Source organism: Daphnia carinata, chromosome 1 (genome assembly GCF_022539665.2).
Source record: "Daphnia carinata strain CSIRO-1 chromosome 1, CSIRO_AGI_Dcar_HiC_V3, whole genome shotgun sequence".
Lineage (NCBI taxonomy): Eukaryota > Metazoa > Arthropoda > Branchiopoda > Diplostraca > Daphniidae > Daphnia > Daphnia carinata.
The window spans coordinates 11476787-11502321 of record NC_081331.1 but is presented as its reverse complement, the minus strand read 5'-3'; the positions used below and the strand labels follow the sequence as shown (position 1 = coordinate 11502321).

Below are 25535 nucleotides of genomic sequence, written 5' to 3'. Positions count from 1 at the left end.
AATTTCAGTCCATTGGATGCCATTCGCAGTTAGTTCAGTAGCGTGAATGGAGAATAACGCGTGGCTGGAGGAACAATTGAAAAATGGATAAGATAATACAACAAAAGGATGGTAGGTATAAACATTATTATATTGGTTTTCAATTATTAATTATTGTTTATTACATCAAATTATGAAGCTGCAGGCCCAATTATTGGAACAACACAAAATATTAGATAACAGCAAAGCTAAGGATGGTAAGGGCTTATACATAATGATTCTATTTATTTGCTTTTATTCATTTGTGTTTTGTAGCTCAAATTTTGAGTCTACATGCTCAGTTACTGGAAAACAGACAAATTAGAATGGGACACTTTCCAAACAGTGAAGGAGGTTTTTCCAAACTCATCCCTAACAGAACATGAGGATGAGTTGGCGTTAGGCGAACACAATCAGGTACCTAAACTTTTCAAATAAGAATTCAAAATAAGTATAGAATTTTAAAAAACAATTATTTATTGTTTAGTTATTCAGTCCACCACATGACAGTGTGTTAAATTTAAATTCTGTTAGTGCTGCACTAAAAGAATCGTTAGTTATAAGCTCATGCAGTGAAGGAACTGAACAATTGTGGGAACGTATTTGGGCTGAAAATGGGTGTGGTACAGAAACCCAGAAATGGCACAAGTTCAACATGAAACATGGATTAGGTACTTTTTGGTTTTTTGTCTATCGAAAAAGTATTTTTAATGCTATTATTTTGCATTCACAGATTTTAACGGGGGATCAAATCAAGTCTGGAAGTGTTACAGGATGGAAGAGTGAGCCTACAGATGAAAAAACACTGAGAGTGCATTACCGTAAGGTGTGAGGTAAATTAATAGAGTAATGCAAATTGCCTAATGAGAAGTACCATCTTGTGTTAATGAATCCAGTACAACAGCAATCCTTTATAGTTCTGTCACAGCTAGAAGCCTCAAATAATTCTGCTTCTCTGTCTAAAGAACGACTTGTCCTTTACGTTCAGAGTGTTGGGGAAACTGGGTACTTAAATGGCCCTAAAGATGTTTTAATTTTGCTGCTATTGCAGAGATGAACATCATACATGGACTCTTTAGGTATGAAAGGATTTTTCTTCAAATAATTTTGAATTTATGACGAAGAATTTCTCCTCCTTTTGCCAACCAGGTCTTATCTACCAAAAAAAATTTTATCCAATAGGAAAGGATTTTCATGTATTGGGAACACAACTATCAACAATGCAACATTCTACAGGTGCTAGTTTATCATTCAAGAGCCTTATACAATGAAGTTAATCTGCAATTTGTATGTCCTTTCCCAAGCTTCCACCAGAAGTTGAATCTATGAGTCATGTAAGTTCCATGATCAACAATTGATGTGTTTAACGGTGTTGTTTTTCTTTTCTCAATATAGGTTAATAGTAACATTGGATCTGAAAAGATTCTTGGTTGGGGCAAGACACTGAATAAATTGTATTGATTGGATGGATGACATGACATTGCTATACTTAATTCGGATTCCCCAGACGGTATTTGATATTAAAAAAATTGAAGTGCATATCTGGGCTCCCTTCTTTTCTGAAGCCCCGTTTCCCCTTGACTCGTAATAAGCCCGTAGGGGGTCATGCCCCTACTGTACGGTATATATAAAAACAACATATACCGAGGTTTGGAGGGCTCTGGCCGGAAAGGGGACGTGGGGTGCCGCTTCGTCCGATGATGTGTTCACGGAGGGTGACGTGGCTGCCCACAAATCCGAACTAAAGGTTAATCGCTCCTGTAAAAATGTTCCAAATCTTCAGCTCTTCTTCCGGCTTCTCTTAGCCAATCACCGGGTAATCTCCCCGGTGGGTCAACAAGGCAGTGTCTCCCCCTGCCTGGGTTGACGGCAACTTTTGAAAGGGCTGTTGTGCCTTTTTAAAGTTGCAAAAATAATTGTAATGTGCAGAGAAATGTCAATAAAATTTTTTTTATAAAATATTTTTTGCAAAATTCGTTTCTTTCATTGTCTGTGTTAGCTTTGTTCACACATTGCATTTATCAATTTTTTTTGTTTTGGCTTTGCTTTATTTGTTTTTGTCACATTTGATGGTAAGGTGACGGGTATTGGTTTTCGTTTATCTGTAAGCATTCTATTATTATCCAGGGATCGAACACTGGATGTTTGGCATACGTCGCCGATGCTCTACCAATGAGCCACGAATCATATGATTTTAAGTTGGCTTTTTTTTCTAGTCACTTGTGGACTTGCATTTTCACTTAGAATAAAACTGAAATGCAATTCTGCAATATACTCTTCTACATTATTCTATTTCATTTTTACACATCTACTGAGGTTTGAACCCAGGGTAACAGGTATCACAGATAAAAGCTCTACCACAGAGCTAAGAACCTTATGTAAGCAATAGAAAGATAAACATATAGTTGTGAAAGACTGCATAAATATCCTAGACGATAACATATGATATGCGATAATAAAATATTTAGATATATCTCGTGGCTCAATGTTAGAGCATCAGCGTTGCACGCTGAATGTCTGGGGATCGGTTCCCATACGAGTAAAACAAAATACAAAATTACTTCATAAAATATCCAGATTTTTCCTTGAATCTAAGTTGAAGAATTCAAAGAGTATAATAAATAATACTTACAGATAAACGATAAACTAATGGAAACAATGCTTACCATCAAAGGTGACAAAAACAATAAAGTGAATAAAGCAAGCTAAATATAAAAAGTGTAACGTGTGCGCGCGAATACAGACAATGAAAGAAACGAATTTTGCAAAAAATATTTTATAAAAAAATTTTATTGACAATTCTCTGCACATTACAATTGTTTTTGCAACTTTAAAAAGGCACAACAGCCCTTTCAAAAGTTGCCGTCAACCCAGGCAGGGGGAGACACTGCCTTGTTGACCCACCGGGGAGATTACCCGGTGATTGGCTAAGAGAAGCCGGAAGAAGAGCTGAAGATTTGGAACATTTTTACAGGAGCGATTAACCTTTAGTTCGGATTTGTGGGCAGCCACGTCACCCTCCGTGAACACATCATCGGACGAAGCGGCACCCCACGTCCCCTTTCCGGCCAGAGCCCTCCAAACCTCGGTATATGTTGTTTTTATATATACCGTACAGTAGGGGCATGACCCCCTACGGGCTTATTACGAGTCAAGGGGAAACGGGGCTACGGAAAGGAAGGGAGCCCAGATATGCACTTCAATTTTTTAAATATCAAATACCGTCTCGGGAATCCGAATGAAGTATAGAAATATCATGTCATCCATCCAATCATTACAATTTATTCAGTGTCTTGCCCCAACCAAGAATTTTTTCAGATCCAATGTTACTATTAACCTACACTGAGAAAAGAAAAACAACACCATTAAGCATCTCAATTGTTGCTCATGTGACTTACATGACTCATAGATTCAACTTCTGGCAGAAGCTCGGGAAAGGCCATACAAATTGTAGATGAAAATCATTGTATAAGGCTCTTGAAGGATAAAATAACACCCCTAGAATGTTGCATTGTTGATAGTTGTGTTCCCAGTATGCTGAAAATCCTTTCCTATTGGATAATGTTTTTTTTTGTAGATTAGACATGGTTGGCAAAAAGGAGGAGAAAAGCTTCATCATAAATTCAAAAATTTTTCAAGAAAATTCCTTTCATACCTAAAGAGTCCATGTATGATGTTCATCGCTGCAATGCCAGTGAAGTGAAACATCTTTAGGGCCATTTAAGTACCCAGCTTCACCAACACTCTGAGTGTAAAGGACAAGTTGTTCTTTAGCAAGAGAAGCAGAATTATTTGAGGCTTCTAGCTATAACAGAACTATAAAGGATTGTTGTTACACAGGATTCATTCACACAAGATGGTACTTCTCATTAGACAATTTGCATACTCTATTACTTTACCTCATACCTTAATGGTAATGCACTTTCAGTGTTTTTCAACTGTAGGCTCACTCTTCCATCCTGTTACACTTCGAGACTTGACTTGATCCCCCACTAAAATTCTGTGAATGCAAAATAATAGCATTAAAAATACTCTTTTGATAGACAAAAAACCGAAAAGTACCTAATTCATGTTTTATGTTGAACTCATGCTATTTCTGGGTTTCCGTACCACACCCATTTTCAGCCCAAATACGATCCCACAATTGTTCAATTCCTTCGCTGCATGGACTTATTACTAACAATTCTTTTAGTGCAGCACTAACAGAATTTAACTTTAACACACTGTCAGGTGGTAGACTGAATAACTAAGCAATAAATAATTGTTTGTTAAAATTCTATACTTATTTTGAATTCTTATTTGAAAAGTTTAGGTACCTGACTGTGTTCGCCTAATGCCAATTCATCCTCATGTTCAGTTAGGGATGAGTTTGGAAAAACCTCCTTCACTGTTTGGAAACTGTTCCATTCCAATTTGTTCTTTTCCCCTAGCTGAGCTTGTAGACTCAAACTTTGAGCTACAAAACACAAATGAATAAAAGCAAATAAATAGAATCATTACGTATAAGCCCTTACCATCCTTAGCTTTGCTGTTATCTAATATTTTGTGTTGTTCCAATAATTGGGCCTGCAGCTTCATAATTTGATCTAATAAACAATAATTAATAATTGAAAACCAATATAATAATGTTTATACTTACCATCCTTTTGTTGTATTATCTTATCCATTTTTCAATTGTTCCTCCAGCCACGCGTTATTCTCTCCATCCACGCTACTTAACTAACTGCGAATGGCATCCAATGGACTGAAATTGCCTACGCCAGTAATAACGAGTCTGAGCGGTAGATGGCTACGTGTCGGAAAAAAAGAAAAAAGTGTGATTTTTTTTTTTTTTTTGGCGAAATTTTTTTTTTTTTTTGTGTAAAACGGATTGCCATATGTAAAACGGATTGCCATATGCTTATCATGAAAACCAAATTAATTTTTTAATTCGCCTTATGGTTTTTAAACTAAACGTAAAAAACGAAAAATAAATAGTCGGGCTTATTTGGTCGGGCTACAAAAACTGACACTCATCGGAATTCATTGAATATTTTCCCAGGATTGTTTCAAAATTGAATGCTGATTCCAGAAAAATTACTATTCTTTTCATTAAGTCAATCATTTTTTACATACACCAAATATTTAAACAATGTTAGCGCGCCAGTACGCTACAGCGCTAACGCGGCGATATCTATATATATCTTTTTTCCCATTATTTTTGTAACGGCTGGTTAAAAGAGAAAACCAATCACTGAATCGAAATCCGCGTCCAATTTTGATTATACCCTGTGATTTCTATCTAATTGTAAGAGATGGTATTTTTTGCCGATTTTGGCAAAAATAGGAAGGCTATAGCCTTCCCACTTTTTCTTTTTTGGCCAAAATTTAAATTTCATTTAAAATACATGATTTCGATTCCGATTTGAATGCTTATCTGAAAATCAAGTTTATTTTGTAATTGGCCTCATGGTTTTTAAACTAAGCTCAAAAAATGATAAAATAAGTCGGGCTTATTTATTAGTCGGGCTTACTTATTTTTTTGTTTTTTACGTTTAGCTTAAAAACCATACAGCCAATTGGAAAAATAAATAGAATTTCTGTGATCAGCATTCAATTTAAAATCCAAATCATGTATTTTAAGCAAAATTTGAGATTTGTCCAAAAATGAAAAAGTGGGAAGGCTATAGCCTTCCCACTTTTGTCAAAATTGGCCAAAAACGATATCACTTGGAATTCGACAAAAATCACGGGGTATAATCAAAATTAGACGCTGATTTCAGTTCAGTGATTGGTTTTCTCCTTAAACCTTCCGTTACAAAAATAATGGAAAAAAAGATATATTTTTTCTTCACCGCGCTAGAGCTGTAACGTACTGGCGAGCTAGCATTGTTTCAAGCATTTGGTGTATGTAAGAAACGATTGACTAAATGAAAGGAAAAGTAATTTCCCGGAATCAGCATTCCATTTTGAATAATTCCTGTGATATTCAATCAATTCCGATGAGTGTTAGTTTGTGTAGTAAAAAAATTTAAGCCCGACTAAATAAGCCCGACTTTCCTTATTTTTTCGTTTTTTACGTTTAGTTTAAAAACCATAAGGCCAATACGAAAATAAATTGGATTTTCGTGATCTTCATTGCATTTGCATCTAAATCATGTATTTTAAGTGAAATTTTAGTGTTGGCAAAAAGTTTTAAAAGGAAGGCTTTACTCCATACCTCAGAAAAAGGGTGCAATGTTGGCGCGCTAGTATGGTACGGCGCACTTGTGTGGCAGCACTAAACCGTTCCTGGTGCTCGTAAAGTTTTCGATGCCATTGTGTCCTTCCACATACTACCGCTGCACTTACATTCGGCCTATCACCCTATACAATTGAGATTGGGGAATCTTTCGTTTAAGAAGGTGGTGAGATTGTTATAGGACATAATATGCCTACGGTCTTGTCTCTTGTGGCGATAATGATAAGTTATCTCGGCAAAATCCCTACCGCAAAATTACTGAAATATACGGTAGTCAGGGTACAGCGGGCATCTGTTAGCCAGTAGATTAAATGGTCTATGATTTAAATTACAGGAATATCGGTTTCGAGAAGAAATATCTGTCATGTGCACTTAGGCAAGTTGTTGGTAAGCACAAAATATTTCACGCTTCATGGAAAAGACAAGCCCAAGGAATTGAATAATAGATAATAAATTAAGATAACTTATTCTTGGAAGTTGAAATAAATTTATTGGCTTGTTCAGTGAACATATTCGATCAACGAAGTCGTCTCTTCGGTCCGACAAGTTCCATAGCTCTTCACGTTTCTCCCTTCAAGTTGCTCACTTTGTGTTTTAGGTCCCAACAAGCTCGTTATTATGACAAAGATGAAAGGAATACCGACACCGTAAATGAGCACCTGGGCATAGAAATAAGTACAACCTTCCTCGCAGACCCAACTATAAATAAAACAACAGAAGATGAATCAGTTTTATAATTGGTGAATCGTTTGACAAGATACCTATGCAGTCCCTGGATAACGGCAACGACGATACCACTAGACATTTTGTCACAGAAGCTCATGCAACCGTAGACGAATGCTGACGTTTCCTGTTAATCCAAAATATAATTGTGTCACATTAGGGGTGGCAAAAGTATTGCAAGCAATTAGAAGAACGCAATTTACCGTGTTGCTATCGATAAGGTCGGCGGCGGACGTGAGAGACAAGATAACTACCATAGCAGCCCCACCACCCATCATTGAAGCCAGCAAGTAAAATTGTGCATTGTCCGAAGAAGGTGGTCCCAACAAGGGATCCAACGTTGCGGCATTTTCCGACAAGTTTGTGTCGATAACGAGCCAAATGCAGCTGATCAATCCCATAAGAGAAGCCATTGCGTAAGAAGCTTTTTTGCCGTACAGTTTGATAGTGATTTTGAGGAGACCGGAACCGAGAAGTCCAGCGATGTTCATCACCAGAGGAATCAAAGCCAACATCTATCCAGGTGAGTGCGTTAATCGTATGTACTATTACATTCAATTTAGAATTGAGAGTGTAGTAGAAATTACTTCTGCTGATTGTTGAGTTTCTTGTAAGTAAAGCGGCACAAAGACGATCGAAGTGTTGTGAGCCAGACGGGCTGCCGTGTACAATATTCCAACCTATAAGGAACACAGTAGGATTAATAAGGCTTCCTCATGTTATGATGTAAAATGAATTCTTATCGATCGAGGTTCTAACCTTACTCGGTAGAAATGCCAGTTGTAAAACCATCCCAACCACTGAGTTTTCAACGAAACGGCTGCTGTGCCCATTAAGGCTTCAGGTCTTTCAATTTTGATGGGCTTTTCATCAACACCGACGTGAAAGATGACCGTAAAGATGATTCCGATGCCAGTAATTGATAACGCTAAAATCTGTTCAAATACCAGGTTCCATGTTACTGAGAGCACAATCGCAAAAACCAGAAATGGTTTTAGCTTACCATAAAATCAATGCCGCTTTCAGATGTGACTTGAGACAAATTATGGCTGCTCTGTGAAAAAATGATGAGCGCAATGGCGTATACTAATATATCGGTGATGATATCAAACGAAAACCTAAAAATAGTTTACTGACATAGTTAACATAACAGTGGCCTATGCGTTTGTTATGCTAATTGTTTTATACCTGATGATATTGAGCTCATCCCGTTCCGCTTCAACATGCGTTAGTTCGGGTATCATGGCAAGGTGAGAAATTTGGGCAGCTGCCCAGCCAAACTGGAAGAGGCAAACAAGAGCTATAAGGATGATTAAATAGCCAATGCCATTTGAGTGCTCGCATAAGCCCATGCAACCAACGAACATGAGCGGAAACGAAACGATGACGCATATCGAACCTGATAAATGTTGATTGCGAATAGCAAAGTTAACCAGCAACCAAAGACCAATTAAGAAAACGTGACTGAAATGCGACAGCTGTACGAAACACCCACCGGTAAGATGCCATATTTTCCGTTTTCCGTAATTGCACAACCTTTGTCCGCCGATGCAACAACACTGGCCGTGATCAGATAGAATACCTACCAACGGTGTGGCTATGGCATCAGCAATTTGGCCAATGAGCAAGATAATGCCTGAAAGCGCACTAGGGATCTAAACAATGGAAGTATTTAGCGAAATGAGTTATATGAAATCGCTAATCCTTGGTGTTTTTACCAGGAGGACGTATTGAAGATAAACGAGGAGATAACTGAACCACACACTAGCGCACAAATCGTTGAGAACGTGACCGGTGCCGAAAGACAACTTTTGCCCCCAACCAATGGAGCCACCACCAGACCCCATTGGTATTTCCCTTTTGAAATTATGGCTGTCGGAAACGTCGTAAAAATCTTTAAGGACGGAGATGAGATTTTGACAACTTTCTCCAATGTTGACTATCGGTTCACAACTGAACAAAATGTAATTGCCTCAACCTATCGTTCGTCAGCCCCAAAATAAAAGTTTTGAGGAATCCTGATAATGGAACAAGAATATCCAGACAGCGCGATGGTTTCTCGCCATTACGCTACGCACTGGAAAGACCAAGAAAACGGGAAGCTTCAGGCTTTGTTGCAATATGGCTTCATTACAAAAGCCCTTATAGGTTGTAAAGAGAACAAACAAGGTTATTCCTACTTGTATGGATTCCGTTTGTATTCTCCTAGCATGTCGTCTGGATGACAAACGAGAGGTAACCCAGTGACGCTCAAAATCAGGTGTAATAAATATTAGTAGAAGAGCAGACAAAACACTAGGAAGAGTTATAGTCATATATTGGTATACGTAAGCTTTACAAAAAATTGCGCTGAAAATTTGAATTGGAATCGATGAAACTTATCCATTATTTAAGTAAATTATAAAACGAATGTTAATACACATCATTTCGATTCAGACTTGAATGCTGATCGCGAAAATCAAATTTATTTTCCAATTAGCCTGATGGTTTTTAACCTAAACGTAAAAAACGAAAATATAAAAAAGTCGGGCTTATTTAGTCGGGCTTAAACTATTTTACTCCAAAAAATGGCACTCTTCGGAATTGATTGAATATCACAGGATATACTCAAAATTGGATGCTAATTCCGGAAAAATCACTATTTTTTTCATTAAGTCAATCGTTTTTGAAATACACCGAATATTTGAAAAAATGCTAGCGCGCCAGTACGCTACGGCGCTAGCGCGATAAAGAAGAAATGTATATTTTTTTCCATTATTTTTGTAACGGATGGTTAAAGGAGAAAACCAATCACAGAATTGAAATCAATGTCTAATTTTGATTATACCCTGTGATTTTTGTCGAATTCCAAGTGATATCGTTTTTGGCCAATTTTGACAAAAGTGGGAAGGCTATAGCCTTCCCACTTTTTCATTTTTGGACAAATCTCAAATTTTGCTTAACATACATGATTTGGATTCAAAATTGAATGCTGATCACAGAAATTCTATTTATTTTCCAATTGGCTATATGGTTTTTAAGCTAAACGTAAAAAACGAAAAATTAAGTAAGCCCGACTAGTAAATAAAGCCCGACTTATTTTTTCGTTTTTTGCGTTTAGTTTAAAAACCATACGGCCAATTAAAAATAAATTTGGTTTTCATGATGAGCATTCAATTGTGAATCGAAATCATGCATTTTAATTGATATTTAAATTTTGGCCAAAAATGAAAAAATGGTAAGGCTATAGCCTTCTCACTTTTGTCGAAATCGGCAAAAAATGCCATCTCTTGGAATTCGACAAAAATCAGAGGGTGTAATCAAGATTGGACGCTGATTTTGATTCGTGATTGGTTTTCTCTTTTAACCAGCCATTACAATAATAAACGGGAAAAAACTAAATTTCTTCTTCACCGCGCTAGCGCTGTAGCGTACTGGCGTGCTAGCATTATTCAAATATTTGTTGTATGTAAAAAAACGATTGACTTAATGAAAAGAATAGTAATTTTTCCGGAATCAGCATTCAATTTTGAATAAATCCTGTGATATTCAATGAATTCTGATGAGTGTAAGTTTTTGTAGCAAAAAATTTTAAGCCCGACTTATTTAGTCGTTTTTTGCCGTTTTTTGCATTTAGTTTAAAAACCATACGGCTAATTAAAAAATAAATTTGGTTTTCATGATAAGCATTCAATTCTGAATCGAAATCATGCATTTTAAGTGATATTTAAATCTTGGCCAAAAATGAAAAAGTGGTAAGGCTATAGCCTATGGCAATCCGTTTTACATGAAAAAAAAAAAAAAAAAATGGCGGAAAAAAAAAAAAAATCACACTTTTTTCTCTTTTTTCCACCCGTAGCCATCTATCAGTCGGTTTCGTTATTACAAGTATGTATGCAATTTCAGTTAATTGTATGCCATTTGCATTTAATTGAGCAGCGTGGCTGGAGAAAACTGCGTGGCTGGAGGAGCAATTGAAAAATGGATAAGATAATAAAACAACAAAATGGTAAGTATAAAGATTATTATGTTGGTTTTCAATTATTAATTATTGTTTATTAGATCAAATTATGAAGCTGCAGGCCCAGTTATTGGAACAACACAAAATATTAGATAACAACAAAGCTAAGGATGGTAGGCCTAATACGTAATGATTCTATTTATTTGCTTTTATTCATTCGGGTTTTGTAGCTCAAATTTTGAGTCTACAAGCACAGCTATGGGAAAAGAACAAATTGGAACGGAACAGTTTCCAAACAGTGAAGGAGGTTTTTCCAAACTCATCCCTAACTGAACATGAGGATGAGTTGGCGTTAGGCGAACACAGTCAGGTACCTAAACTTTTCAAATAAGAATTCAAAATAAGTATAGAATTTTAAAAAAACAATTATTTATTGTTTAGTTATTCAGTCCACCACCTGACAGTGTGTTAAATTTAAATTCAGTTAGTGCTGTAGTAAAAGAATCGTTAATAATAAATCCATGCAGCGAAGGAACTGAAGAATTGTGGGACCGTATTTGGGCCGAAAATGGGTGTGGTACGGAAACCCAGAAATGGCATGAGTTCAACATAAAACATGGATTAGGTACTTTTCGGTTTTTTGTCTATTGAAAAAGTATTTTTAATGCTGTTATTTTGCATTCACAGAATTTTAGCGGGGGATCAAGTAAAATCTGGAAGTGTTGCAGGTTGGACGAGTGAGCATACAGTTGAAAAACACTGAAAGTGCATTACCATTAAGGTATGAGCTGCTGCTCTTGCTAAAGAACAACTTGTCCTTTACGTTCAGAGTGTTGGTGAAGCTGGGTACTTAAATGGCTCTAAAGATGTTTCACTTCGCTGGCATTGCAGCAATGAACATCACACATGGACTATTTAGGTATGAAAGGAATTTTCTTGAAAATTTTTTGAATTTATGACAAAGCATTTCTCCTACTTTTTGCCACCCATGTCTAATCTAAAAAAAAAAATTATCCAACAGGAAAGGATTTTCAGCATACTGGGAACACAACTATCAACAATGCAACATTCTAGGGGTGCTATTTTATCATTCAAGAGCCTTATACAATGATTTTCATCTGCAATTTGTATGGCCTTTCCCAAGCTTCTGCCAGAAGTTGAATCTATGAGTCATGTAAGTCACATGAGCAACAATTGAGATGCTTAATGGTGTTGTTTTTCTTTTCTCAGCATAGGTTAATAGTAACATTGGATCTGAAAAGATTCTTGGTTGGGGCAAGACACTGAATAAATTGTATTGATTCGATGGATGACATGACATTTCTATACTTAATTTGGATTCCCGAGACGGTATTTTATATTTAAAAAATTGAGGTGCATATCTGGGCTCCCTTCCTTTCCGTAGCCCCGTTTCCCCTTGACTCGTAATAAGCCCGTAGGGGGTCATGCCCCTACTGTACGGTATATATAAAAATAACATATACCGAGGTTTGGAGGGCTCTGGCCGGAAAGGGGACGTGGGGTGCCGCTTAGTCCGATGATGTGTTCACGGAGGGCGATGTGGCTACCCACAAATCCGAACTAAAGGTTAATCGCTCCTGTAAAAATGTTCCAAATCTTCAGCTCTTCTTCCGGCTTCTCTTAGCCAATCACCGGGTAATCTCCCCGGTGGGTCAACAAGGCAGTGTCTCCCCCTGCCTGGGTTGACGGCAACTTTTGAAAGGGCTATTGTGCCTTTTTAAAGTTGCAAAAATAATTGTAATGTGCAGAGAATTGTCAATAAAATTTTTTTTATAAAATATTTTATCCAAAATTTGTTTCTTTCATTGTCTGTGTTAGCCGTGTTCACACATTACATTTATCAACTTTTTTTTTTTTCTTCGCATTATTTGTTTTTGTCACCTTTGATGGTAAGCATTGTTTCCATTGGTTTATCGTTTATATGTTAGTATTCTATTATTATCCAGGGATCGAACCCTGGATGTTCGGCATACCGCGCCGATGCTCTACCAATGAGACATGAATCATATGATGTCAAGTTGGCTTTTTTCTAGTTACTTGTGGACTTGCATTTACACTTAGAATAAAAAGGAAATGCAATTCTGCAATATACTCTTCTACATTTATTCTACTTCATTTTTACACATCTACTGAGGTTTGATCCCAGGGTAACAGGTATCGCAACTGAAGGCTCTACCACAGATCTATGAACCTTATGAAAGAAATAGAAAGATAAACATATACTTGTGAAAGACTGCATAACATCCTAGACGATAACATATAATATGCGATAATAAAACATTTAGATATATCTCGTGGCTCAATGTTAGAGCATCGGCGTTGCACGCTGAATGTCTGGGGATCGGTTCCCATACGGGTAAAACAAAGTACAAAATTGCTTCAAAAAATATCCAGATATTACATGTTGTTCCTTGAATCTAAGTGGAAAAATTCAAAGAGTGTAATAAATAATAATTGAATATCTTACAGATAAACGATAAACCAATGGAAACAAGGCTTACCATCAAAGGTGACAAAAACAAATAATGCGAAGAAAAAAAAAAAAGTTGATAAATGTAATGTGTGAACACGGCTAACACAGACAATGAAAGAAACAAATTTTGGATAAAATATTTTATAAAAAAAATTTTATTGACAATTCTCTGCACATTACAATTATTTTTGCAACTTTAAAAAGGCATAATAGCCCTTTCAAAAGTTGCCGTCAACCCAGGCAGGGGGAGACACTGCCTTGTTGACCCACCGGGGAGATTACCCGGTGATTGGCTAAGAGAAGCCGGAAGAAGAGCTGAAGATTTGGAACATTTTTACAGGAGCGATTAACCTTTAGTTCGGATTTGTGGGTAGCCACATCGCCCTCCGTGAACACATCATCGGACTAAGCGGCACCCCACGTCCCCTTTCCGGCCAGAGCCCTCCAAACCTCGGTATATGTTGTTTTTATATATACCGTACAGTAGGGGCATGACCCCCTACGGGCTTATTACGAGTCAAGGGGAAACGGGGCTACGGAAAGGAAGGGAGCCCAGATATGCACTTCAATTTTTTAAATATAAAATACCGTCTCGGGAATCCAAATTAAGTATAGAAATGTCATGTCATCCATCGAATCAATACAATTTATTCAGTGTCTTGCCCCAACCAAGAATCTTTTCAGATCCAATGTTACTATTAACCTATGCTGAGAAAAGAAAAACAACACCATTAAGCATCTCAATTGTTGCTCATGTGACTTACATGACTCATAGATTCAACTTCTGGTAGAAGCTTGGGAAAGGCCATACAAATTGCAGATGAAAATCATTGTATAAGGCTCTTGAATGATAAAATAGCACCCCTAGAATGTTGCATTGTTGATAGTTGTGTTCCCAGTATGCTGAAAATCCTTTCCTGTTGGATAATTTTTTTTTTGTAGATTAGACAGGGTTGGCAAAAAGGAGGAGAAAAGTTTCATCATAAATTCAAAAAATTTTCAAAAAAATTCCTTTCATACCTAAAGAGTCCATGTATGATGTTCATCGCTGCAATGCCAGTGAAGTGAAACATCTTTAGGGCCATTTAAATACCCAGCTTCACCAACACTCTGAACATAAAGGACAAGTTGTTCTTAGCAAGGGAAGCAGAATTATTTGAGGCTTCTAGCTGAGACAGAACTATAAAGGATTGCTGTTATACAGGATTCATTCACACAAGATGGTACTTCTCATTAGACAATGTGCATACTCTATTACTTTACCTCATACCTTAATGGTAATGCACTCTGTGTTTTTTCAACTGTAGGCTGACTCTTCCATCCTGTAACACTTCCAGACTTGACTTGATCCCCTGGTAAAATTCTGTGAATGCAAAATAATAGCATTAAAAATACTTTTTCGATAGACAAAAAACCGAAAAGTACCTAATCCATGTTTGATGTTGAACTCGTGCCATATCTTGGTTTCCGTACCACACCCATTTTCAGCCCAAATACGGTTCCACAATTGTTCAATTCCTTCGCTGCATGGACTTATTACTAACAATTCTTTTAGTGCAGCACTAACAGAATTTAAATTTAACACACTGTCAGGTGGTGGACTGAATAACTAAACAATAAATAATTGTTTGTTAAAATTCTATACTTATTTTGAATTCTTATTTGAAAAGATTAGGTACCTGACTGTGTTCGCCTAATGCCAATTCATCCTCATGTTCAGTTAGGGATGAGTTTGAAAAAACCTCCCTCACTGTTTGGAAACTGTTCCGTTCCAATTTGTTCTTTTCCCCTAGCTGAGCTTGTAGACTCAAAATTTGAGCTACAAAACACAAATGAATAAAAGCAAATAAATAGAATCATTATGTATTAGGCCTTGCCATCCTTAGCTTTGCTGTTATCTAATATTTTGTGTTGTTCCAATAATTGGGCCTGCAGCTTCATAATTTGATCTAATAAACAATAATTAATAATTGAAAACCAATATAATAATGTTGATACTTACCACCCTTTTGTTGTATTATCTTATCCATTTTTCAATTGTTCCTCCAGCCACGCGTTATTCTCCATCCACGCTAATGAACTAACTGCGAATGGCATCCAATGGACTGAAATTGCCTACGCCAGTAATAACGAGTCTGAGCGGTAGATGGCTACGTGTCGGAAAAAAAGAAAAAAGTGTGATTTTTTTTTTTTTTGCAAAATTTTTTTGTTTTTTTGTGTAAAACGGATTGCCATAAAAGAAGATATATTTTTTCTTCAACGCGCTAGCGCTGTAGCGTACTGGCGCGCTAGCATTGTTTGAAATATTCGGTATATTTAAAAAACGATTGACTTAGTGAAAAAAATAGCAATTTTCCCGGAATCAGCATTTGATTTTAAGTATATCCTGTGATATTCAATCAAGTTCGATGAGTGTTAATTTTTGGAGTAAAATATTTTAAGCCCGACTAGTAAATAAGTCCGACTAATAAATAAGCCCGACTTTTCTTATTTTTTCGTGTTTTACGTTTAGTTTTAAAACCATAAGACAAAGTTTTAGATGGCCTTATAGAAAATAAATCACGCGGCATATATTACCCGTGAATTCGATTAAGTTCGTTTTCTTTTTAAATCTACCTTCGCTATATTGTCACCCCAAATTTCACACCGTTCGATGTTGCATTTGTCCTTATGCGAATATTAGAGAGCAAGTATTTAAGCACATCACTTGCTTTTGGATCTATTCTAAGAGCTTTTGTTAACGCAGCTAACACAATACTTTATCATTGTTTCATTTCATACATCTACATACAAGTTTAATTGGATTATTTTGAACTTTGTTTCAATCCAAATCTTTCTGGGACCAATCCCTAGGTCTTCGGCACGAAGCTCTACCATTGAGCGAAGAGTTACAATTAATTATCGACTGTATCTAGATGTCTCAATGCCCCCCAAAAAACGGGGTTATGTCTTAATTGTTTAAAGGTGGGTTGTCGCTAGACATGCGCAGGATCTCTATAAATTTCACCAAATAAATGGTTAAATAGAGAACAGGGGTTGTCTGGTAATAGGTGGGTCATATGGCGTTCCGTAGCTGCACGTCCTTGTGTTCAGAACTTCAGCCATGTATCATAAAATAATGATTACCCCTAGCGTGGACGTTGAGAAATTAAAATAAAATACTAACCGTTAAGTCAAATGGTGTTATGTAAAAACAAGCAAAAATTGCACATAACTATTGGGCACATGATATACATCAACAAATTTTCATGAGAATTGGCTCATGCGAAACGAAAACAAAAAAATCAATTAAGGGAAAGATTGACGAGAAGGAGGTGGAGAAACCTATGCTGAGAAATGACAGAATACTTGATTTCCAATGTTTGTATACAAGATTCTCATGGACGTGCAAAAAGTATGAGCGTTTTTTTGTTTTCTCTTTAAAATCATCTCTTATACATGGATATTACACACAGGAACCTTGATTCAAATCGTTTTAAAGTTTTACTTTGGTTGTTTTTCTCACCTTACGCCGATTTCTGCTGCCAAATATTTTAAGGATAGCTCACTGGGAAGACTTTTAGATCAGCAGGAGGGCATGATTGCATTGAAACTCAACGTAACAGATAAATAAACAATGATAGGGGGGAAAAAATCGAACGGGATTAGAAATTTTGATCGGTGCAACGAAGAGTCGACAAAATTTTGCTAAAGATTAATTTCAAATCTCTATGTACAAGAGAAAACGACCGAACGAGAAAATTTTACTTGACAAAATGGTCTTCCCTCAACCATCGTCATTTGTCTTCTTATTGTAGCATTGGACGGTTGACCAGATTCTTTTTTGCTCTAAATTTCAACACTTGTTTCAAGTACTTAAATAATCTTTTGTTCTTCTTTTCCACAAACATCCGCCATAATTACCTACATTTTGTCTACCAACCAGCCGGGGCGAGGTGGCTAAGGTAGATGAGATCATGAATGCATCCTTTCACTGAAAATACTTTGATCCTACGACGAGAAGAAATTTTTCAATGAAAAGTTCGGAATCGAGTACCGCAATGTGTGCGGCGCGACCGATCAGAGCGTTGGCAGTTGATGGCAGGGCGTGATGGATATCGTAACGGACTACCGTCACTTTGTCGTTATTCATCAGCGGACCAAGGATATTATGAACCATTTCTTGATATATTGTGCCTATGGAAGAAAACATTGTCGCATGGAATAACATCCAACATTTAAAAGAGCCTTAGCTTTTTATTACCCAAGACGGTGGGATCCTTCACGGCTGCTCGACACATTTCCACGCGAGCCGAATGGAGAGGAACATATCGATCCTGAGCAGATGCTGAAAGAATCACATAGCGAAAATGATGCAATTCCGAGTTTCTAGCTAGCCTGTATAGGAATGAATTGCGCGGATCATCGGCATCCTTTAAAGAGAGCTGTTGTAGCGAGCCAGATTTTTTCCAACGTTGCATTAACCATAAGCCTGTATAAAATCCGAAAAAAAAATGAATAAGTACGATGATCGATCAAAGAAAAAGACTCCCCATTGCTGGGCAGAGACAAAGATAGGGGATATCGAGGCGAACCCATATTGACCAATCCGGAGGAGTTGTAGAGCGTGCCCAAGTGAGGGCCAGAGAGCGAGAGGAAAGTGTGGAGTTTGGGCAAAAGAGGTCGCATCTGCGGGCGAGTGAGTGCCGATCGTATGATGATGGTGCCCAGAGAATGGCCGACGAAACTGATCCTCTTTGGATTGAGATTATTGCCCTCCAGGTAGCATAAGATTTCAGAAACAAGTCGGTCGGTCATGGCGTCGAACGTGCTGAAGGTTCCACCCTGTATGTTGAACGGTAAAAATGACTCTGTTTACGGCAACAAGAAAAACAAAATAGAAACCTGATTGCGTTCGGACATGAGAAAGTCCAAATTGGAACCGGGTAAAACCAATTCCAAATAGGTTTTGACTAGCCTCAGATCAGCAGAGTTGCCATCGAGTCCGTGAACGCAGACGATCAAATGCAGTCCTTCGGGTGAGAAGGGTCTCAACTCCTCAGCCACGTGGAAATAAGGCGACGTCGAATTGATCGGGTGAATATCCGAGTAAAGTGTGCCGTTAAAGTGAATCTGTCGCTTGAAATCCTCCTTGGCTTTGAGGAAGGATAGTGTGCCGTCGCCCAACATCGACACCAACCTTTGCTGCAGTAGCTCTTCGCCTTCGCCTTCAGGCTTTTCCTCCTACAAAGTCAACATTTAATTTGTATCTAGTCAACGAAAAACGGAATAGAAAGCTGTCTACTACTTTGGGTTGAAGCGTCGATAAAGACACAGATCGTTGCTGAATATTGGCATGAAGAGAGGCGAGTTGTTCTGACGGAGGCGCATGCTGCTGTTGCGGTTGCTGTTGTTGTTGCTGCAGCAACTGCTGCTGTTGCAACTGTCGTTGGTTCTCTTGGTATTGCGCATGTAACGGATGCAAGTCTAGTCGTTCATCGTCATGATTTTTAATGAGGCAGGGCAGGGACGTAGAATGCGAAACATTCGACTCTGGCAACTTGTAGTTTTGGCCGGACGGATTATTGGACGTCAAAGATCTAAAGACATTATTTATTTTTTTAATTTTTGCTTATCGTTTTGAAAAAATCGGAATAAAAAAACTTACAGAGAAACAGCCAACGACTCGTAAAGTGAGTGAGACAACGCTCTAATAAGTGGATTCGGTTGGCCTGGCCGGCACATTTCGTACAATAACAACTGCAACAACCGGAGTTCCTGTAAACGATAACCCCACAAAACATGAATAAAAAAGATTACCAAACAAAAGTTTAGACAATTTATGTAACCAACTTCTTGACTAAGTGGGCGCGGTTTGCTACGGCTGGGCTGGTTGCCATTAGTGCTGCTGCAACTGCCCACGTCTTCTCCAAGGCTGCGGAATGTTCCACGAGTACCTTCAGGTGGAGCGTCTCGCTTGGGTGAGATGAGCATGGAGTTCAGGTTGTACCGCTTGGCGGCGAAGTTTTTCAACCGAGGCGGATCCTGTGCGTACAAAAGAACAAAAGGATCGAAAAGACATGAAACATCCAGTCAACCGTCCATAGAAAAACAACGAATAAACGTATGAAAGTACTACTTGGAACTCTTCCGGTGGAGCTAGCGGAGCGGCCTCTGATTCAGGATAACAATGCTCGGTTCGGCAGCGATGATGTGCCGGTGGCGGGCTATTCTGGCGGCTGGACATGGTCGAAGACACCCATCCGCTCTGGTCACTGCAATCGCTGGCTGAGGAATTCAGACCGTCAGCTCGCAGACGCTCAATGAGAGGACTCGTGGACGCCATAGCCTTGACAGTGATATCATTTGTTTTTAAGGTCCGTCCGCTGGACGCGCGAACAAGAGCCGGATCGGATACGCTGTGGCAAAAAGCCAGCTCCGATGTCGGCGGCCTCGTCCGCTGTGTACCGGCCTGTCGGCTGGGGGAATAGGGAGTTGTGAATTTGAGATCGGGTAACGATTCGCTATTGGATTGCGGATTAACTACGCTGTTCTCCACCAGGGGCTTGTATCCGAGTAATTTGACCGGAAGAGATGGATTTCGTCTGGCAGCCTGCGGGAGGAAAACACGTTCCCAATTTTCAACAAAACCAAATATAACACTGCTTGAGTAAAAATCCGATTTACCGTTGCCATGGCGACGCGTCTAAGTTGATGAAAGTTCTCCGAGCTTTTACTCGTGGCCAACGGCCGGAATTTGAAACGTGATCCGCTTGCCGAGTTGCCATTGTCATTTAAACGGTCAGCGTCGTCGTCATCGCGTCGAACGAGAGGTTCCTCGCTTTCATCGTCAGGACGTGACGACGCAATCATCGAGACAAGCGGACGTGCTAATTCCGCTTGAATCTGACCCTTTTCTCCACCATACGAGCGTCGTCGGTGATCTCCTAGCAGCAACTCTTGCTGGCCCAGGTGATGATGCAGGACGGATGGAGACGCTCCGCTAATGAGGGGCGTTTGAGGAAGTGATCGATAAACATGATTCACTACTAAAGTGGCACCCGCAGGCCGATGCGATTGCCGTGACTGCTGTTGCACGAGCGCTTTGTTGCCAGTCGGCGTCTGAATGGAGCGCATCAAAACATAAGCAAACAAAAATGAAGAAACATTCAAACAGTGATGGAGATCGGTTGATTAGACAAGAATAGATGTGACATCAACGTCTTAGTTTTTGTTTTTACCTGTGGGTTGATCTCTTCGTAAATGGGCTGATGAAACTCTAGAGGGCCATCACAATGCTGTGGTGTGATCGGCTTAGTCGAAGGATTAGTGTTAGATTTCTTCTTCGACCCGGCGTTGATTACCGGCTCATAACGATCCTCGAAAATGATAGGCAAAGTGTTGATATCGCCGTTCATTTCTAGGCACTCTACTGGCAATGGTGGCAAGCTGGCCAGGTACCTAAATGGATCGATTAAACGTGTTATTGACCACCACGCCAGACCAAAAAAGTTCACTGAATAATGCACAAAATAAAACGAACAAATTCACCTGGATTTGCGGAGAGCCTCCGTCACGTAGAGATAAGTGTGGACATCGGCATCGTTGCAGTTGGCCATGGCCGGCCGCGGGTGGTTGACGACGTAGAAGGCCTCGGCGAATCGTCTGACTCTGTATGCATGATGCTGCTGGGCCAGCATCAAACGGACGGGCTCGCTTCCGGCAAAGACGTCCAGCAACTGCCTCCAGAGGAGGACGTTCTGGGCGCAGAGCTGGCCGATCTCGTTGTTGGCGGCCGCCACAAATTCCTCCTCGCAGTCGGCGGCGTGTCCGTCCAGCGACAGCCACCCAAGGTGACTTGTGATGCGGATGCGGTAATCTTCTGCTCCTCAGCATTGCGCAGTCTAGAGTGTTCATCGTCTTCCGGCAGCTCGTTGAGAAAGCGGCGTCGTGCGGAGCGCAGCGATTCGGCCGACGCCGAGAGCAAACTGCAGACATCCCGGTGGACCTGTCGGGCTTGAGCCAACCGCCAACCGGCATGACCTGTCGACTTGACTCCAGTCTGCATCCATAAAACAGGAGATCAAAAAAGAAGAAGCGTTGAGATTTGACATAGACGGGAAACGCCATAGTTATTGATCCAGCCGACGGCAATATTTTTGTTTTCCCCGGTACCGAGCCAATAAGAAGGAAACATCAATTAGGGTGGACAAACAAAAATTGATGACATCCAGCAGGTCACGAGAAGAAGATGGGGTATACATAATACACGTACCCCTCCAGGAAAGAAGAAGCTATCGAACGACGATTCATCGTAACGCGAATACGACGTCCGTGCATTGTTGCCCATCCGAGAACGGCCGCTTCGAGGAGCGCTTCAAAAAGGGGAAGGAAAAAAAAAAGGGAAATCAGCGAAAAACAAGAAAGTCAAACGACAATATCTTACGCTACGCTTGACAAGTACAAAAAGGATGACGCCACAACAATAGCTAGTAACAAGCGGTCGTGTTTCATGGGTTTAAACTTACCAGCTCTGCACCAGGTGTTTCATACTCCTCCTTCAATAATATTCCACAGAAGTAAAAGCCGCACGAGAATGAGAGAAAAGGATGTATAGACCGGGGGCAGGAAAGATAAACAAACAATTGCGGACGAAGGGGGAAACGATTATCATTGACATTATCCCGAATCCATAATGGATCGAAAAAGGAAATAAAAATGCCATTAGCCTGACGAGTTTTTCATTTCCCTCCTACAAGGACGTTTCCATGCCGTCCGTTCGACTAATGAAACTTAACGTGCCGGATCGATAGCAATCGTCGTTGATCCTGCCGTAGTTAAAAACGCTAGGAGGAAAGAAACGATCTTCGTAACATGGAGGAGAGCCCCCATCATTTCAGAAAGCGATCAGTTTTGCAAATAAAATGAAAAAGTTTACTGCAGCACAGACTGGAATGGCCGCCCATTAAAACAGAGTTTCGCTTTGAAAAAGGAAGGAAAAAAAGCACGGTTGTTGCTCCAAAGAAAATAACAACACTCACCCGTCCAGACAGGTTTACAATGAAAATGCGACCAAGCAATCAGTCTTTCTTTTTTTCCTTTTCCTTGCGTGGGATAAAAAGAAAAAGAGAGACCCGTCAGTAGCAAGCAATTTCGTCTGCCATAACAAAACAAGAACATACACACACATTCTGACGGCGCTTTGACTGGCGGTCCCAAACGAAAATCATCATCGCAACCGCAAACTCAGGCTAAGCAAGAAAAAAAGTTCATTTTGATTTCCAGCAGAGACGTCTTGCTTTTTCGTGTACGCACATGCTGCTTTTACCACAACTCTCGGTAAAGTTTATTTCAAAATAACAGCGGGACCCGCTGATGTTATTATTGTTGTTGAGATGACACAAAACAAACTTGACAAACCCCCTCCCCCTTTCCTCAACAGACGTGTTTGTTACTTCTACTGCAGCCAGTCTAACGACAAACAGGAGCCACGAGTTTCTGTCATCTTTACATTAGAGCAGTTTTACTTTTCTTTGGCCACGTCCTTTTCCCCTCAAAGGGACGTGGTAATTGGGGAATCACGGTGGACGGCTGAGAGATGACGTACTTGATGTAAGGTTGGTGGACGGCGATGAGCGAAGCGTGGACGGTGACCGTGACGGCGGCCAGATGGAAATAGTCAAAAAGGACGGGCAGGTGGTAGTGTAGGCCGCGCGTTGGCGAGAGATGAAGTTGCAGTGTCCGGCTTGAGACGCACAAAATGCCGCCGCCGCTACTGCTTCCATTGCTGAAGCGCTCCTGCGAATCCAGGCCGGATTCTCCGAGGCTGTAGCCCTGGTCGCTGAACCACAACTCCATCACCAGATGCAAATCCAGCCGCTCGAGCGTCTCCTCAATCTAATCGGGCCACCAAAAAACGGGAAAAGAAAGAAAATAAATACTATAATCATTGTCAACATTAACAGAGCCAAAAAAAAAAATGTTAGATTCTAAGAAGAAAAAAGGGGACGGAACAATAACAGAAAAAAGGGGGATGGGAGAGTTTGGCGTTGACGCCGGCGACGAAAGCCAAGAGACAGAGAGAGAAGAAGAGTCACGGAAGAACGAGAGAAGTGAAGGGAGAAAAAAAAATCAATAGTAAAGACTAGCAGAAATGAGGTGAGTGGAGCGGGAGAGCAACGGTGGTGGGTAGAATGGTAGCCTAACCTTGTGGCTGTCCACTAGGACGTGGAGTCTAAATTGAGCCATGTCCGCCAGGAAGACGTCTTCGTTGCGGTAAAGGATTTGGAATGTTTGACTGATGAAGGAGCCGTTGAGAACGCAGGCCGGGTGGACGATGTTGGCCGTAGATGCAGAGGAGCTGGTTTGCTGCTGGCTACCACTGCCAGTTCCTTGACCGCTATTGTTGTTTCCGTTAGGCCGATGGTAGAGCGATCCTTCCAGTTTAACAGCGATCTTGGGTGACGTCCTCAAGTGCCCCCGCACTTGGTATATTCTACGTGATCAGAGACAAATAATAATCAACTCGTTTGAGAGACATTAACGACATCGGTCACCGCTGCCAGACCACGTCTGTCATCTGGCTGATTGGTCATGGATGTACATTTTCTTTTATCCTCGTTGTTTTTTTTGTGTGTGTGTTCCATCAAGGAGTGTCCTGTTCATGTAGCTGATTTTTTCCCTCCCCATTCTTTCCCAGACGTTTGTGTAAGCTAGGGTGATCATGTTCTAAGCCGTTTAAGTATGGGGAAAGCGCCTCTGTTCAGGGCGCCGTCCAATCAATAACGGAAGAGAAACGTCAGGGGTGGTTGTTAGTTTAGTACAACGCTTTCTTCGGCTTACATTTCACAGAGAAAAAGGGGAAGGATTTGCTTTCCCAGTTGAATATGAGTGGAAGGAACTACGACGAGGATTGGCAACACCCGTCAAATTACAACCCTTTTCAGTCTTCTTCATAGGACACCAAAGAAGTAAAATTGAAAGCCCCCTTGATGGTCGATGTGTGAAGTTTGTTAGTTGCTGATTGGACTCACCCTCGTTGGAAGAGGTCAACATTGTAGAATTTGTTCAACTCCACAAAGAGCTCTAGCGTTGCTTGCAGATCACCCATGATGATGTCGACAGGAGAGATATCATGATCTCAGTCCACTAAGCAGTTTCCTAGAGTTTGGCTGATGAAAGGTGATTGATTGATGAAGCGCAGGTGGGCAGTAGACCTCCTACACTATTGAGCAAATCCAAAAATGGCAGCCACAGACAGAGAAAACAGATTTCAACTAGGTGGGAGTAGCTCAGCAAAGAGATTCTTTGTTGGCGCGTACGACGATGTTGGCAACACATGTAGCGATATTTCCTTTTCCGAGCCAAAAGCTAGCAAGATTTCCCGTCGCTAGTCGTCTTTGTCGTCTTTTACCTTGAAGTTCAGGTCGTATAACAGTACAGACGTATCTGAAGACAGAAATCACTTTAAAACCAGATGCACCGGGTATGGCTAATCCGGATCTGGTAATTAGCAGAACGTGAGGGACGTCTAATCGTTTGTAATGTTCGTCTGGTTGTTATTATTGTCGTGTCACGCGCCCCCAGTCACGACCGCTCTCAGCCCGTGTCGTCTGCCGACTGTTGCCAGTGCAGCAGGACAGTTCTTTTTCCTTGCTCTCCTTCTTATTTTTTCCCAATTTTTTAGCAGCCAGTGACGGCTAGCCGGAACACAGACTTTGACAGTTGAATATGGGCTACTCTCAGCGAATTGAAGCCGTTTCTTACCCTCCACTGAATGCGCATCTTGTAAAATCGAACAGACAGTGCGGCCTGCGGACGAGAGCAGCAGAGCAGAGGACACAGTAGTTGTTGTTGCGAACGTTCGTTCGCAATGTATACTACGCCCATTCGATGTTTATTCGTAAAAACCATCCGACTGAGGAAAATAAAAGACGAGTTTTGCAGCTTGATCAGCCATCGGGAGAGATCCTCTTTTATTTCTCCTGTTCAGTTGAAATTTAGCGAAGCTTTTCAAATGCATGACAAAGATCAATTGCTTGACTATTTGAAAACAGAGAACAAAGATGAAAGCGCAAAAAAAAAGTTACATCACAAGACAAATTGGCTGTCCATTTGATGGCGCCCCGGACACGGTCGTCGCCTTACATTCTGTCTTTGTC

The 25535-nt window shown here is 40.1% G+C and overlaps 4 protein-coding genes and 3 long non-coding RNA genes across 8 annotated transcripts; 3 read left to right on the top strand and 4 right to left on the bottom strand.

Moving 5' to 3' along the window:
- Nucleotides 1-40: 40 nt before the first annotated feature.
- LOC130694530 (uncharacterized) lies at nucleotides 41-427 on the top strand. Its single transcript, XR_009002073.2, has 3 exons — nucleotides 41-111; nucleotides 179-236; nucleotides 295-427. It is a non-coding gene; the product is annotated as an uncharacterized LOC130694530 (long non-coding RNA).
- Nucleotides 428-521: 94 nt separating this feature from the next.
- Nucleotides 522-1675, top strand: LOC132088140 (uncharacterized). Its single transcript, XR_009421398.1, has 3 exons — nucleotides 522-689; nucleotides 752-1097; nucleotides 1168-1675. It is a non-coding gene; the product is annotated as an uncharacterized LOC132088140 (long non-coding RNA).
- Nucleotides 1676-3249: 1574 nt separating this feature from the next.
- LOC130694516 (uncharacterized) lies at nucleotides 3250-4738 on the bottom strand. 2 transcript variants are annotated; one of them, XR_009421465.1, is made up of 7 exons: nucleotides 4658-4738; nucleotides 4533-4604; nucleotides 4335-4474; nucleotides 4081-4264; nucleotides 3674-4018; nucleotides 3417-3569; nucleotides 3279-3360 (listed from the first exon to the last, which is right to left on the bottom strand). XR_009421465.1 is itself a non-coding variant. In XM_059496305.1 (6 exons), the coding sequence occupies exons 1-4, from the start codon at nucleotides 4683-4685 to the stop codon at nucleotides 4109-4111; spliced, it is 396 nt and encodes a 131-aa protein (XP_059352288.1). In that variant the 5' UTR covers nucleotides 4686-4738; the 3' UTR covers nucleotides 3250-3569; nucleotides 3674-4018; nucleotides 4081-4108. The 2 variants fall into 2 exon arrangements, 1 of the variants encoding a protein (XP_059352288.1); XM_059496305.1 differs by having other exon boundaries at nucleotides 3250-3569.
- Nucleotides 4739-6702: 1964 nt separating this feature from the next.
- LOC130696317 (major facilitator superfamily domain-containing protein 12-like) lies at nucleotides 6703-9002 on the bottom strand. Its single transcript, XM_057519405.2, has 9 exons — nucleotides 8680-9002; nucleotides 8457-8616; nucleotides 8150-8360; nucleotides 7965-8079; nucleotides 7726-7896; nucleotides 7549-7641; nucleotides 7165-7476; nucleotides 7000-7088; nucleotides 6703-6937 (listed from the first exon to the last, which is right to left on the bottom strand). The coding sequence occupies exons 1-9, from the start codon at nucleotides 8806-8808 to the stop codon at nucleotides 6739-6741; spliced, it is 1479 nt and encodes a 492-aa protein (XP_057375388.2). The 5' UTR covers nucleotides 8809-9002; the 3' UTR covers nucleotides 6703-6738.
- Nucleotides 9003-10840: 1838 nt separating this feature from the next.
- On the top strand, nucleotides 10841-12516 carry LOC130694400 (uncharacterized). Its single transcript, XM_057517482.2, has 6 exons — nucleotides 10841-10949; nucleotides 11003-11074; nucleotides 11132-11271; nucleotides 11343-11526; nucleotides 11589-11820; nucleotides 11923-12516. Exons 1-5 carry the CDS (start codon nucleotides 10922-10924, stop codon nucleotides 11594-11596), a joined length of 432 nt encoding a protein of 143 aa, XP_057373465.1. The 5' UTR covers nucleotides 10841-10921; the 3' UTR covers nucleotides 11597-11820; nucleotides 11923-12516.
- Nucleotides 12517-13903: 1387 nt separating this feature from the next.
- Nucleotides 13904-14984, bottom strand: LOC130694536 (uncharacterized). The gene is made up of 3 exons (XR_009421875.1): nucleotides 14821-14984; nucleotides 14416-14758; nucleotides 13904-14312 (listed from the first exon to the last, which is right to left on the bottom strand). It is a non-coding gene; the product is annotated as an uncharacterized LOC130694536 (long non-coding RNA).
- Nucleotides 14985-16563: 1579 nt separating this feature from the next.
- LOC130693872 (protein FAM135A-like) lies at nucleotides 16564-25158 on the bottom strand. Its single transcript, XM_057517089.2, is given in 16 exon segments — nucleotides 16564-17571; nucleotides 17639-17866; nucleotides 17970-18219; nucleotides 18280-18618; nucleotides 18683-18974; nucleotides 19043-19152; nucleotides 19228-19419; nucleotides 19514-19987; nucleotides 20062-20496; nucleotides 20616-20835; nucleotides 20926-21209; nucleotides 21212-21436; nucleotides 21650-21749; nucleotides 22982-23271; nucleotides 23581-23869; nucleotides 24408-25158. Coding segments are annotated over 16 exon segments (4011 nt in total). The 5' UTR covers nucleotides 24485-25158; the 3' UTR covers nucleotides 16564-17365.
- Nucleotides 25159-25535: the final 377 nt, after the last annotated feature.